At 43.1% G+C, this 15,245-nt stretch overlaps 1 protein-coding gene across 1 annotated transcript; it reads right to left on the bottom strand.

Moving 5' to 3' along the window:
- Positions 1 to 2,859: 2,859 nt before the first annotated feature.
- Positions 2,860 to 14,792, bottom strand: LOC128066785 (U3 small nucleolar ribonucleoprotein protein MPP10-like). The gene is made up of 11 exons (XM_052659895.1): positions 14,674 to 14,792; positions 11,688 to 12,387; positions 10,975 to 11,129; positions 10,339 to 10,510; positions 7,920 to 8,061; positions 7,068 to 7,135; positions 6,104 to 6,241; positions 5,258 to 5,368; positions 4,651 to 4,758; positions 3,389 to 3,619; positions 2,860 to 3,009 (listed from the first exon to the last, which is right to left on the bottom strand). The coding sequence occupies exons 1-11, from the start codon at positions 14,790 to 14,792 to the stop codon at positions 2,860 to 2,862; spliced, it is 2,094 nt and encodes a 697-aa protein (XP_052515855.1).
- Between the last annotated feature and the right edge of the window lie 453 nt (positions 14,793 to 15,245).

Genomic DNA, 15,245 nt, shown 5'->3' with positions numbered 1-15,245 from the left:
TGAAAAAGTATATATATATACACACACACACATATATCTGTATCTATAAATCACTTTGCTGTTCACCTGAAATATTGTAAATCAACTATACTTCAATTAAAAAAGGTAAAAGAATGAATGTATTGATAGGTAATAGGGAATGGTGAGTTTGCATATTTTTTACATTAAAATGTAGTTTGTAAATGTAGTTTTTCTTTGTGCTAATAGTTTAATATAATGAGATTACATAATTTAACATAATGGCTATGTGTAACAACACAATTACTGAAAGTTTATCAGCCAGCCCTTGAGTGCAGATATCCTTATAGCAGAAAGTGAAGAACTAAAGAGCCTCTTGATGAAAGTGAAAGAGGAGAGTGAAGAAGTTGGCTTAAAGCTCAACATTCAGAAAGCTAAGATCATGGCATCCGGTCCCATCAATTCATGGGAAATAGATGGGGAAACAGTGGCTGACTTTATGTTTTGGGGCTCACCCCCCAAAATCACTACAGATGGTGATTGCAGCCATGAAATTAAAAGACGCTTACTCCTTAGAAGGAAAGTTATGACCAATCTAGATAGCATATTAAAAAGCAGAAACAGTACTTTGCCAACAAAGGTCTGTCTAGTCAAGGTTATGGTTTTTTCAGTAGTCATGTATGGATGTGAGAGTTGGACTATAAAGAAAACTAAGCACAGAATTGATGTTTTTGAACCGTGGTGTTGGAGAAGACTCTTGAGAGTCCCTTGGACTGCAAGGAGATCCAACCAGTCCATCCTAAAGGAGATCAGTCTTGGGTGTTCATTGGAAGGACTGATGTTGAAGCTGAAGCTCCAGTATTTTACCCATCTGATGCAAAGAGCTGACTCATTTGAAAAGACCCTGATGCTGGCAAAGATTGAGGGCAGGAAGAGAAGGGGATGACAGAGGATGAGATGGTTGGATGAGGTCACTGATTCAACTGACATGGGTTTGGGTAGACTCTGGCAGTTGGTGATGGACAGGGAGGCCTGGTGTGCTGCGATTCATGGATTCAATGAGTTGGACACGACTGAGCAACTGAACTGAACTGAACTGAGTGCTGATATCAGCTGGTTCTAACACCCCAAGGGACCCAAATGGAAACTTTCTGAGAATGGGGCGCCTGTCTGTGGTCCCTTACCATTGCCTACAGCAGCAGCCAGCACTGTGTGATTACTCCATAAATGTGTGCAGAATTAATGCATGAATAAATAAAGAGAAAAGGGACATGAACAGGGAATTCACTGACAAATTGAATGGCATTGAGTGCCAACCTCATGCCTGGTAAAGCCCTTGATGCTGTGAACAGAACAAATGCAGAAATGAGGGGGAAAAAACCCTGCCTTTGTGGCGAGTACATTCTGATGAAGGAAGATAAGAGAAAAAAACAAAAATATACATAAATTATAGAGAGTTTAAAAGGCAAGTACAGATTAAATGAAATTCCTGTTTTATGGCAAGATGAGAAAAATTTAAACATGTCTTTCCCAGTTTGGGCTTCTGCATTAGTGTTGTGTGTTCTGTATCAGCATTAATCAGACCTCCTTTTTTCACAAGTCCTTAGGAGATAAGCTTCCTTCTCAATCATGATGGTCCATGACCCACTTCCCTCTCATGCATAAATCTAGATGTGTAAACTGTCAATAATACAGCATTTAATGTACAGATCTGTGTCTCAAAACCATATGTAATTGTGCCTTGACCTCTAACAGGCGACAGTTTTCAGAGGGGAAGAAGGCTGCCAGAATTCCCTCTTTGGGGCAGCTTTTCCTACCAGGAAGAAGACCAAGAGTAAACCTCCCATAAATTCCCTCTCTGGGGGCATTTTATGGCTATGAAGATGGAAAGACCCCTGGCACCTGAATTTGCAAACATTATCACAAACTTATCTCCCATTTGTTCTTCTAGACCCCTACCTGCTTTTCTTTTCCCTGACAAGTTAGGTGTATAAATCTCTAACCATTTACCCAGCTGCTTTTTTTGTAATACTACAATACATGAATACTTTCCCCTGTTAATCTGTCTTCTATTGTCAGTTTAATTCACAGCCCTCAGGGACTAAACCTAAAAATCTAGACGGCTCTTTCAAGAGGTTTAGTTGTGAAGAGCAGAGAGGTGAGGCAGAACTGAGGGGGTAAGTGGGGTTAAGAGTGTTGTTACTAAACAAATGTTGGAAAGGGTATGGAGAAAAAGGAACCCTCCTACGCTGCTCATTGCTGCTTCAGTGTCAGCTTTGTTCTCATTCTCTACTCCCAAAAGGGTAATGTGAGGCCCTAACAGATGAAAGACTGTCTTCCTTGGATGGAAGGTCAAGACAGGGAGCACCATAGTGGTCATGGAAGGCTCTGAGGGCCACCAGTCTGCCCTCCCGACACATTCACTTCTTCTCTCCTAGCCATATCACCTGCCTCCTCCCACCTGAATGGGGATGGGACTCCCCAGCCTTCATAAGCCTCTGCTCACGCAACACGAGATCACTTCCCAAGGAGAAGGATGTAAGATACATGCATGGAAACCCCATTGTCCTGTGGAAGGATGGCAGGGCTGTGGGAGAAGAAAACCAAGGCCCTCTGAAGACAAGCGAGGACCTCTGCTGTGGGTAGCTGGCTGTGACAGGGAAGCACACACATGAGCACACATGGGTCCAAGCCTGCAGACTGGCCCCTTCCCTGGCCAGGCCTACTGTGTGGGGTCGCTGGGAAGAGAGGTCCCCTCACACACCCAGAGGAAGGCTTGCTATTCTCAAACATCTGTAGTCTGTGTGAAGAAAAGTTCTCAAACATTTTATTACAAAACTGAACCATGACAGAATATAAGCTTACACATGTAAATAGTATTTACATTATATGCAAAATATATTACAGCTTTAATTTATGAACCGATATATCCTGGTTTTTCTTCTTTTTCTTGTCTGTTTTCTTTGCATTGCTGATTTGCATTTTCACTTGATCTTGTAGTTTAGAAAAGAATGCCTGAGATGATTTTAAGGCTTTGTCTTTACCTTCATCCTGCAATTAGAAATAACACAAAGTCATGCTCTACGGTATTATGCTTAAAGATGAACAAAACCAAATGTCTACAACAGGGCATCACAGTGTAAATGTGGAAAAGAACTAGACAGAATTATGACAGCTTGCACCAATTAGAGCAGAAGTATTATACACATTTTATACGACTACAGTGGTCTCACAATGTCAGGTGACCATGAGCCCCTGCACTTGAAACCCAAGGTTTAGGCTGTAACACAGCCAGTGCCCACGGCCTGTCCCCTCCCCTCCCTTCCCTTTCCCTCTGTGGGTGAGCTTGGTCACTAGACACCCAGGTAACCTAAAGTGTGCCATCGGCCCTGTATTCAAGCCCCCTGACAGCTCTCCTCCCCATCCTCACCTTTAGCAGAGAGGCTTTGCCCGTCTTGGTCAGCTGTTTCAGCTTCTCAGAGGCTGCTGCTTTGGTGTATCTCCCTGCCTGGTCTGGGTTATTCTTTTCAAGAAGTCTTCTCCGCTTTTCTTTCTCCTTTATTTTCAAATGCTTTTGATATTTCTTTTTCCTCCTTTCTCGTTTCTTGTCTGTAGCTGTTTTCTCAGCAGCTGTTTTTATATCTCCAGCTTTATTTTTCTCCTATTAAAAAACCACCAACACCACACTCATTAATCTAACCTAATGACTTCAGACACTGTAAGAGAAGCAACTGCACGGACTGTGGCCCAAGTGTGAGACGCAGCCCGAGCGCACGCGGGCTCTGAGGGGCTCTGGCCACTCAGCAATGGAAGACCTGGGAAGCGGTATAAGACCCGGGATACACTGTAAGACCTGTGACGTGTGCTCTGACGGTAACAGTTTGGTCTGCATACTCCTTCACGAAGGTGGCCTGGAGAGCATGGGTGTGAGGCTTCCCCTCTTGGAGAAGCAGGCAGACCCCATCCTAGGCTCCAGGGACCTGCCTACGGCTGCCCAGCTCTGAGCCGCTGAGGGCAGGAAATCTAGCTGGTGAAGGTCCACTTTCTCTCTTTTCTCCTTCACTCCAGCCCAGCCTAGGGTAGGAGGCAGAGGCTCTGAAGGGGGGGTATGGGTGGAGCAAAGCAAGTGAGCACAAAAATGGAGGGCTCTGCTGCCAGGCTGCCGGGGGGATGAGGCCCTGGCAGAAACCACCACCCCTGTGCCAGGCAAGGGTTCCCAAGTACACAAGGCAGGGGTGTCCTGTGTGTGGTATGCCCAGCTCTTCCTAGACCCACACACTCTGTTCTAGACCATGGTTCCAGGACTGATAAGCCTCACGTGGACACAGCAAAAGGGGAAAATGCTAATATCAAAGCACTGCTAAATAACATGCAATTTGTTTCAAGTCTAACATCTTAGCAAACATCTAACAACCTCAAACTTCTAATATTCAACCTGAATTATAACAAGATACTGATGCTAGATATTTGTAATCAGCATTTACAATATTTCTCAAACCTATATCTCATAATAATACCTGATTATAGCAAACTTGTATTTGAATATTCTATAATATTATTAATTTGATTATAGGTGGGAACTGCTCAGATATGTTAGAATAAACACTATAAGCTCAAAGAAAATGATGTTAAATAGAGATCTGACTATAAACGACCAATTTATAAACAGACACTTTGACACTGGCTTCTCACCTTGACCTCCTCTGGGGCCAGGAGGGCTGCGTCACTGACACTCACGGGGGCAACCTCCTCCATGGTGACAGCGGGCAGATTTGATACCACTTTAATCTCTGGAACAGGCTAGGAAAGAGACAACACATTTGATAGGAAGTCAGAAGTGGTCCTCATGTAAAACACTTAAATTGTGAACCTAAAGAAGTATAACATACTTCATAGAGATTATTTAAGATGTGAGATGCGAAGTCTGTTGGCTGAGCTAGTGCACATGAAGGATCTAACCCGACAGGTAGCAGGCAGTGATGCATGCCAGGTAGAGACACCATCCACACCCCCAAGTCCATCACAGAGTGAAAACACAACCAGAGACCAGACAGAGAGAAGGGTGGGAAAGAAGGAGAGCCTGTGGCTAAGACTGAGGGTCTGGCAGGGACCGCCAAGGAGATGGAAGTCAGGCTGGACCAGCTGGGGGGTCCAGATCCATCCTGGGACCAGACACGAGCCTTCCCCATGGGAGGCCCAACGTGTGGTTCATGGTAAACCCTGCAGGTGTGCATTCTGAACCCAAACAAACAGTGAGTCTCTCATCTGTCATCTACTCCCCGAGATGTCACACACTTACTGGCTTGGGGATAAAGTGGAAGTTTGAGAGCGCATCCAACTTTAAGAAGAGGGAGTCCATCATCTTCTGGATTTCTACATGCTCTGGATTTTCTTCCTCTGCTGTTTTTTGCTGAGAAAATCAGTTCAACATCATCAGACTAAAGCGGCGACAGAGGACTAAACACTCAAGGCCCATCAGGGCATCACAAGTTTCTCGTCGTCAGGCTTCAGCTAAAAGACACTTCCCAAGGTAAGGTCACTGTCACAACCGAACTGCTAACATTTAGAACTTACAATTTAGTGCCCTTAATAGTTAGGCATTGTTGGCGGGAATGTAAAATGGTGCAGCCACAGTAGGAACACGTCTGCCTGTGCCTCCAGAAGTTAAACAGAGTATCACCACAGGACCTGGCAGCTCCACTTTTACGTACATGCCCAAGAGAATTAAAGGAGGTACTCACTCATACACTTATTTAAGTACATATACATGTATGTCCATGGACACACTATTCACAAAAGGCAGAAACAGCCCAAATACTCATCAACTGTTGAAACTGGATCCATAAATTGTGGCACACATACAACAGAGTATTATTCAGCTGTAATAATTGCTGGAAAGTTAATAATTAGTTGTGAGAGTACCAGGGGACCAAGAGTGACTGCAAACCACCCCTAGCCAGTGATACTCCGTGGGAGCACTACAGCCCCTCTGCTCCTATAGCCACGCTGCCTCACACTACACAATGTGACCCCAGCTCAGGACTTCTGTCTCTCTCACCTCTCGAGCAGTAGGTAGAACCCACAGAACTCATTCTCTGCATCTCCTCCCTGAATGGCAATGGCTTTGCCATATTGGCCTCCTCACCTGGTTGAGTTTGATGTACTCCTGTTCGTAAATTTCAGCAAGGCTCAGTTTACTCTTTTCGTGGTCCAGTGTTAAACGCTTTTTATACTCAAATGCATCCTCTTTAGGCTTTTCTTTGCGTACAACATCATCCCAAGCCTGAAACAGGAAAGGCACATGGAACATAAATTGACAGACAAAATCTGTAACTTCTTTCTAGGGTCCCTTAGGCCTCTTCCTCTGGAATACCGATTATCATCACAGAGTAAGCAAACTGCAGCCAAAAGGAAGGCATTTTCTCAAAGCAGAGAAGGCATCACTCGTGTCCTTTTTTGTTTTAAATGCTGGTTACCAATTTGAATTCCACAGCTCCCCATGGTGGTTTGTCCAATAGTCAAGACAAGAGTTTGCTTCATTTCAAAGGAAAAGATCCTCTGTGTATCATACCCATCCCTCAAACCCTTCCTATTTTAAACATACACATCTTACAAAGTCATCTCTTGCTATACATGCCCCATACCCAAGTTTTACTCTAAGTTGACAAAATAAGATCAGTTTTTAAACAAAAACTCTTTGGTAGGTTTTACACACTTGAAAACTAGACCCTTCATATGTCACACTAGACACGGTGCCTAGACCAAGGGTCCTGGGTGTGAGCATGTCAAACCAGACCCCAGTCGCCCTCCAGAGCTTCATCCCACACCACATGAAAGGTTAGCAAGGCTGGGGGTTGCGGGGGATGGCAGGGGCTCTGGCTACTTTGCTCTCCTCAGGAAGGACACCCTTCTTTCTGGGGTGCTGGCAAGGACAGTACCTCACACAACAAAGGTCAAGGATACCTTTGGGGTAGACTTAGGGCTTTTAAACAAAAACTTGATAGGAACAAATATTCTAGGAAAACAGAGTGTTATTCCTACTCCCAAAATATTCTATTTCTAAAAATGCCAGTGAACTCTGAATTAAGTTAAATTTCATTCTTACTGACCTGATCTCTTATCCTCTGCTTAATGATATCCTCTAGTTGGAGAGTGGTTTCCTCTGTGATCACAGGTGCTAAAGGATACAGAACGTGTACTGTTAGGTAGATAGAAATGAACCCGTGGTTTTGTGAATTCTTGGGCCACCCCACACCTCCCATATCAGAAATGGGGGGAAAGGGACACTAATGTGTGTGTTAGCTAAATTTTTTGATGCTCCCTGCAATTTGAGAACCACAAAGCTACAAAGTACACACAGTGATAAATGCTAACACTTTTAACCTGTGCACCTGGGGATGTACTCCTTTTTGCACTAAATACAATGAAAATTCATTCTGATGTAATGGGTACAAGAAAGAATTCAATGAGATGGTCAGGGATTTTGGCTGGAGTCACAATTTAATCACTGGACAGTAACAGCAGGCACTGTAAACACATCAGCAGCAGGACTCTAATTATGGGTGACACATTAGGCATCACCAGTACAGTAGTAACTCTCTGATGGATCAGTGGCATTGTGGCTGCACGGGAGAATGTTCTAGTTCTCAAAAAATAGTAAAAGTACTCGAGACCAAAGTGTCATGATCCTGGGTACTTACTTTCAAATGATTCAGAGGGAAAAAAGCACACACACACAGCCACACGTGAACAGGTGGAGAAAGCAAACATGGCCAAAGGTTAACAATCGGCAAACCCAGGAGAATGGCACACATTTGTCCACTGTACTAGTTTTCAACTTTTCTGTATGTTTGCAAGTTTTTAAAATAAAAAGTCTGGGGGAAAGAAATATTACTCCAAATCTATGAAGACCACTGAAAAGGGTACGTGAACACCCATGGAAGCCCAGTGGGCACACGCACCCATGCGCACGGCGTGGTCAAAGTGCAGGGTCTCTTCCAGGAGGCTGTTCTCGGGCCGCTTCTGCGCTGTCACTTCTCCTTGAAGCTGCCAAGGTTTCTTCTCCAACAACTCTTTTTCCAAAGATGCAATTTTTTCATTCATCTGAGAAAGAGACAGGAAGAGTTACCACACATTTGGAAACAGAATTAGACATACAGGTGAGTAAAAGCAACTAATATTTTTACTAGCGGGAGAGCAAGAAATGCATTGTTTCTGAAAAAATCCCGCTTTGTCTTTGCATTTTTTAAGGATGGCAATAGTGACTTCTACACCTATCTGGAGGTAGGATAAGGAGCTGTAAATGACCTCTTTTCCGCACTCATTTGAAATGTTATGTTTACTATTTACTCACTTCTCCCAGAAGCATCTGGGTGTATTTCTGGGCTCTATTCCAGTGAAACTGACCTATTTTATTTATTCACAAGCCACTATCAACTTAATTATTAGGGCATTCCAAGACTAAGTAATTTTTTATTAGAGCATCAGTATCTGATGGAGCCTGAACCTTCTGACTCCAGGCTTTCCAGGTGGCTCAGTGGTAAAGAATCCACCTGTCAGTTTCTGGGTTGAGAAGATCCCCTGGAGGAGGAAATGGTAACCCACTCCAGCATTCTTGCCTGGGAAATGCCATGAACAGAGGAGCCTGGCGGGCTGCAGTCCAGGGGGTGGCAAAAGTCACACACGACTGAGCACGTATATACTACCCCCTTGATCCACACCCACAATCCAAATTATCTCTAATGTCTAAAGAGGTGGCATCTATAATGACTTAATGGTGTACAAGAAGATAGCATTTTCAGTAACCATACCAAATTATCTTTCCTAATAGCTTTCTAGTTCACCTGCTTGGTTTTTCTAGTTCTCTCTCCAAATATGAAAGCTTTCATTTCGGTTTTCTCATCTCTTATTAGTGTTTTCTTTCATAGTTGCCCTGGCTGAGTAACACTTCTATAAGAATCTTAAGTAACAGGGGAAATAGTAACAGTGGTAATGGAAAGAAGTCTTACTCTTGATTTTAAAGGGACGTTTCTAGAATTCTACCAGTAAGCAGGATGGCAGATTTTGGCTAGATACGCTTATGTTTCACTAAAAGTAAAAAAAAAAATTAGGAATGAATATTGAATTTTACTAAATGTCTTTTTTTTGACACATATGGAGGTGACTATATGATTTTTCTCCTTAACCCACTGTAACAAGTATTAAGTTACATTAATAGATTTCCTAATCCTGAATCAAGAGGATGAGGCCCACATAGCTGTGGTAACGTAACTCTTTCATTGCACTATTTTGCATCTCTACATCACTATTCACAAATGAGACTGTGCGTGTTACAAGGTTACCTGTCAGGTTTGGGTATTCATGTAATCATAGCTTCACAAGAAGACAATTTGGAAGCTTCACTCTTCATATGAGGGAAATGATCAAACAGTACTAAATTATCCACTTCTTGAAGGCCAGATACAATTCCCCAGTAAACTAAAGCCACTTTATTTTTTTTTTTTTGTGGCAGTGTAAGAAGGGAAGGTCACTAATTCAAGGACAAGTTTCTCTTTTTCTTTCACTTTTTTCCCCTTAAAGACTTTCTCTTCAGGGAACAATCTGATAATCATAGGTTTAACTCAGATTCTCTTTTTAAAATAATGCTCTTGATATCCTTGATGTCTTTGGTTATTTACTTATTCTCATTTCAAGCTGTGTGATATAATTTTAAGACAGTTAAATGATAAAGCACAATGTCTGGAGCCAGGCTATATCTATTATTTTCAAACAACATTTTGTTTGTCTGACAGCATGTCATAAGAAAATAATTTTTATCAACTTTGGAAAATGTGTTTGAGATGTTATTAATTAGAATTCTGGCTGCACGGCGCCTCACTGCTGCTGCTAAGTCCCGTCAGTCATGTCCGACTCTGTGCGACCACATGGACTGCAGCCTACCAGGCTCCTCCATCCATGGGATTTTCCAGGCAAGAGTACTGGAGTGGGTTGCCATTGCCTTCTCCGACGGCACCTCACAGATACAAGCAATTGAAGCGGTTACCAGGAGAGGCTCATAGGACAGCCAGTTAGGAAAAGACCTGTCTCAGGTATAAAGACAGCAAGGCCAGAGAAACAAGTTTTACACATGGGCTCCATACTGAAAGTGACAGGTGGGGAAAGGCAGCACTGAATTTTGTAAATTGGCTGCTTCCCACGTGGAAGCACGCCACAGAGAGCAACAAGATTTTTTTTTTAAAGGATAATTAGGTGTACCATCAAAAAAAACAAGCCCCCTGCCATACACACACACAGAAAACCAGGGCAGATTAGTTGGTAGTCTGAGTTCAACAGACACTGTTAAACATAATTTAAAAATCCCTTAAATTTGCTAATTATTACCTTCTCTTGTCTTTTTTCAAAAGAGGATTTGACTTCATCATAGTCTTTCTGTACATTTAAGACATTTGTATCTTCAGTGTCCTCATCATTGGGCAGAGCAAAGGTCACTCTTTTCGAGGTTTCTTTATGTTGTTTACTGTCTCCACTTTCTTCAAGGTCATCATCTTCATCCCTATGAGACCAAAACACTTATGAAAGGAAGCATACCAGTTTTCATTAGAATATCAAAAAGAAACAAACTTAGCAGTTAAATTTCTTTTGTAGACAATGCAATTAAATACTAAGAACTTCCAGTATTTAGGTAAAATAGAACAAAGTGTCCAATATATAGAAAACAAATTATTTATCAATCTATAATACAGACTTATCTCACCTAAGTAACAACAGGGTATTTTTATTGGCACAGAAAACGTATCAGAGCTCCTGGTAAGGAAGGTCTGCCTGCTACTGCCAGTCACACTGATTTACACTAGGTCGTCTCTGACGTCCCTTCAAATTTGGAGACTTCCTCTGGCTATTCTGAGACTGTCTGACCTTAGAGAATCCCACTTCTAAGGACAATCACATCTGATGACTAGTAGTACACAGATGACTGGGCAGCTCCAGCTTACAGTGTAAAGGACTCAAAATACTCACGTCTCAGAAATGCTTTCTTCTCCTTCTTCAGCAATCTCTTCCTCTTTATTTGAAGCCAGTTCATTCCCATCATCGTGGACACTTGCTACATCTTCATCACTTTCAACTGGATCAAAGAAATCTTTGTATTTCAGGTTTCTGGAACTTTTACCTGACTAAAACAAAAATACTTTTAAAACCTTTAATCAAGGATAGAAAAATACATTAAATCATGCATAAATGTGTATGCATACTGTATAGGGGAAGTCGGCAACAATAACACTATTACAAAACCCTAAGAACTATTAGACCACAGCAAACTGAACAGAAGCACAGATTCATTTATAACTGGTAAGACAGAGCACCACAATCTTCTCTCAAAATCTTCTAACTACAAGTATTTCCAAAACATCCCTGACTACATAAAGTATACAAATATCTTCTTTCATTCTTATTCTTAGTGCTTGGTGAAAATCCATGTTTGAGGGAAAATTCTGAATCTCCGTAACGTGTATGACTGTGATTCTGAAGCTACAAAGGAGTGTTTCATGATAAGGAAATGATGGCTTTGCTTTAATTTCTCCAGTCCCTTTCTTTTTTACAAAAAAACTGATCTAAATATTTCACTGATCCTCTGGTGAATTTTGAAGTCTTTTAACCCTCTTCTGGAGAAACAGAACCCCATCTCATGTGATGAAGCAGAAAGAACACTCTGTCCTCTCCCCAAACTTTACCTTAAGATCCTGGCCTCCAAACAGTCCTCCTTCATCTTCATCGGAATCCACATCTTCAAAAAAATCAATATCATCTTCCTCTTGGTCATCTCTGTGTTCCTCTTCCTTTTCCATGTTTTCTAAAAAGGTCTCCATCTCAGAGAGCTTGAAGAATTTATCATCTACTATGGACTTTTCTGTTGGTTTCCTAGGCACTCTGCTTTGCACCTTGCTCTGACGTTCCAGTTTGCTGATATCAAAATCAAGATCAGAGTCCTCATCGCTGAAATCTGGGCTTTTCCTCAGATCCAATTTGCTTGAGTTTTTGGCTCTCTCATCTGCTTCAGGATCATCAGCACTCAGGTCTGACACTTCCTCTTCCTCTGCTTCCTCCACCTCCTCCTCCTCTAAATCTTGTTCCAGGTCCTCCTGGCCAGCAGCCTCCAGCTCCATCACATCTTCTTCACACTCCTGCTCTTCACTCTCTGGGAGAAGACTGATGTCTTCATCTTCAATGGTTTCACTAACTGTACTCTGGAAGTGCTGTAAAATTGGTTCATTTTGTAGTTCCAATTGTTGCCAAATCTGCTCATCATCGAAATTATTTATCATCAATTTTTCTAAAGGACTCCCATGTTTCCTGTCATTCTCTAGTACTTTATTAAAATCATAAAGTACTTTTGTCAAAGAAGTAAACTTTGATGCCAGTTCACCTTGAATGCTGTTAAGAGGCAGGGAGAAGGAGTTAAATGATATTTATGAGATTTATAGTTATAGTTAACAAGTTCACAGCACTCAGAAATGAAAGGAAAAAAAAGGCCCAACTCTTGTGCAAAATCAAAATTTTTAAAAGTTGAAGTACTGCTTTAAATATATTAATTTCAGTGATTCAGTATTTTTGATTATACTCCATTAAGTTATTAGAAGCTAGTGGCCAAGAATGTTCCATTGCCGTACAATATATCCTTGTTGCTCATCTAGTTTACACATGGTAGTTGGTATCTCTTAATCCCACAGTCCTATTTCATCCTCTGCCCTGGCCCCCACCCCCAGCAACACTTTTTTGGTTCTGTATATTTGTGAGTCTGTTTCTGTTCTACTATATACATTCATCTATATTTCTTTTAAAATTCCACACATAAATGATAACATACAGCAATTGTCCTTCTATGACTGACTGCAACAGGCATAATATTCTCTAGGTCCTTCCAGGCTGCGGCACATGGCACAATGAAATCTCCATTTTAAGTATAGATTCTGGCCCCCAAGAGTGTACTGTCTTGCCCAAGAGTTACATTAGTATATAAAAGGTGACAACCCAGTATCTCTGAATCTGCTAGATTTCAGGCAGGGAACCCATTACAAACCTCTTTACCTAAAGATAAAGAGTGAATCTCCTGGATGAGGAAATGGCAACCCACTCCAGTATTCTTGCCTGGAGTCCCATGGACAGAGAAGCCTGGCGGGTTACAGTCCATAGTATTACAAAAGAGTCAGGCATGACTGAGCATGGATGGAGTGTATCCTAGCCTTAAATTCTCAACTCTGCTATATCACAGGCCTCTCCATTTAGTCAGTCCACCTGCTGTGGCAAAAGTGGTCACAGAATAGCTGTGATACCTGAGCTGATACCTATCTATAAGATCACAGTCTGACAAAAAATCTGGAGACACATATTTCAGGCAGAAGAAACAGCAAGAACAAACTTCCTAAGACAGAAATGAGGCTGGTGATTCTGAGGAGCAGAAAGGCCAGCTTGGCTTGAGTGTGGTGAAGGAGGCAGAAGAGAAGGTTAGAGAGCTGGGTGGGAGCCAGATCATGCAGGCCTCAGAGATAAGAGGCTGTCATTTTCATAAGCGAAGGTTTTGGGTACTTCCCTGGTGGTCCACTTGCTAAGACTCCACACTTCCAATGTACAGGGTCTGGGTTTGATCCCTGGTCAGGGAATCCCACATGCCACAACTAGGAATTCACATGTAGCAACTAAAGATCCCGAGTGCTGCAACTAAGACCTGGTGCAGCCAAATAAATCAGTAAATATTAAAAGTAAATAAATGAAACAGTACAAATATTTTAAAATCTTAAAAAAAAATTAAGGCTTTAAAGCAGAGAAGCAAAATGACCTGACTTATGCTTGGAGAGATGGCCTGCCAAGAAGAAGGAATGAAATGAAGGTGATCAGGAGGCTGAAGCAGACAAAGGATGCACAACTGTGCTGGGATCAGAGCTGCAGAAATGGTGACAAATAAGCAAATTCAGAATACGGTTTGGAGATGTAACTGACAAGATTTGCTAATGAACTGGATGTAGAATCGAGAAAAAGGAAGACACTGAGGAAGTGGCTTGGTTTGCGTCTGAAAAACTGTAAAGATACGATGTGATATGGAAGGCAGGTGGAAAGGATGGGGAAAGGATCTCAGGGAGGGCAGAGGATAGGAAGCAAACACAGCAACAGTTTATTTTGGACAGACTGAATCTAAGATGCTGAGTGTACGGCTTTAGTTGACTGTGAGCCTGGAGTTCAAGGGAAAGGTCGGGCGTGAAATACAAGATCTCTATACGTCTTCGAACAAAAACACCAAGAGCTTGTGCTGGGAAGAGATTAAAGACAGTTCTAATTTTCAAGAGGCTCAGTCGTGGGGTGGATAGATAAGCAAGTTAGTGCTTTCAATAAAGTCTGATGATGAGTAAGTAAGCACTGGGTGCTGTGGGAACAGATGTGAGAAAGAGCACGGCACCCGGTGCGTCTGTGCGAAGGATGAGGGCATGAAGACCTCGAGACTGTAATAACCCAGGTTAGTTTGAGTTCAGCAGCACAGAACTGGGAGACCCACAGAACATAGCTCTTAACTATCTAAAGAAGTGTGACAGGCCAGGACAGCGCAAACTACCTGAAACGTAAGGAAAAGAGCTCTCCCCTTCTGCTAATCTGGAACTTGCCGGGAGCCCGCAGCCCGCGCCCACGCGAGTCCTGCGCCACACCAGAGCCCGAGATCTGGGCACTTACGTGAGGAAGCACTCTGGGCTGTCGGTGGCTTTACCGACCTCCCTCAGGCACCGCTCCAGGGTCCGCCGACGCCAGGCTGGCCGGGCCATGGCTGACTGCCGCTCGGGACAGTGCCGCATGCAAAGGAAGTGAGCCACCGCCCGGAAACCAGGCCTCAAAGATTCGCCCCCGCGCGACTGAAGCCAGGAAACGAAGGTTCCGCGGCGCACAGGTTCCGGATCCACCTCCAGCCTCAGCCAATGATGGCCCGAGAACTTTAACCCGTTTTGCGCATGGGGCCGGGGATGGAAACCGAAAGTTGCCTTTGGTCAGCTCGATGAAACGTCTCCAAACTTTTTGCTTTGTATTCCCGAGGGGCCCACAGGAGGTGTCGAGTCCTCCTAAAGTTTCTGCTTTAGATGCACTCTAGGTGACTTCAGTACGTTGTGCTGTAAAACAGAGGGCCTGCTCCCCCTCACACACACAAACGCTGCACACTCGCCAGACCCCAGCCTCTTCTGCCCCGCCCCTCGGAGCTTTTGTTCGGCTCTTAGCCTCGTCTGTCCCGCCCCTCCGGGCTCTTGCCCCGCCCC

The sequence above is a fragment of the Budorcas taxicolor genome, chromosome 21 (genome assembly GCF_023091745.1).
Source record: "Budorcas taxicolor isolate Tak-1 chromosome 21, Takin1.1, whole genome shotgun sequence".
Lineage (NCBI taxonomy): Eukaryota > Metazoa > Chordata > Mammalia > Artiodactyla > Bovidae > Budorcas > Budorcas taxicolor.
This window is presented reverse-complemented; position numbering and strand designations above follow the sequence as displayed.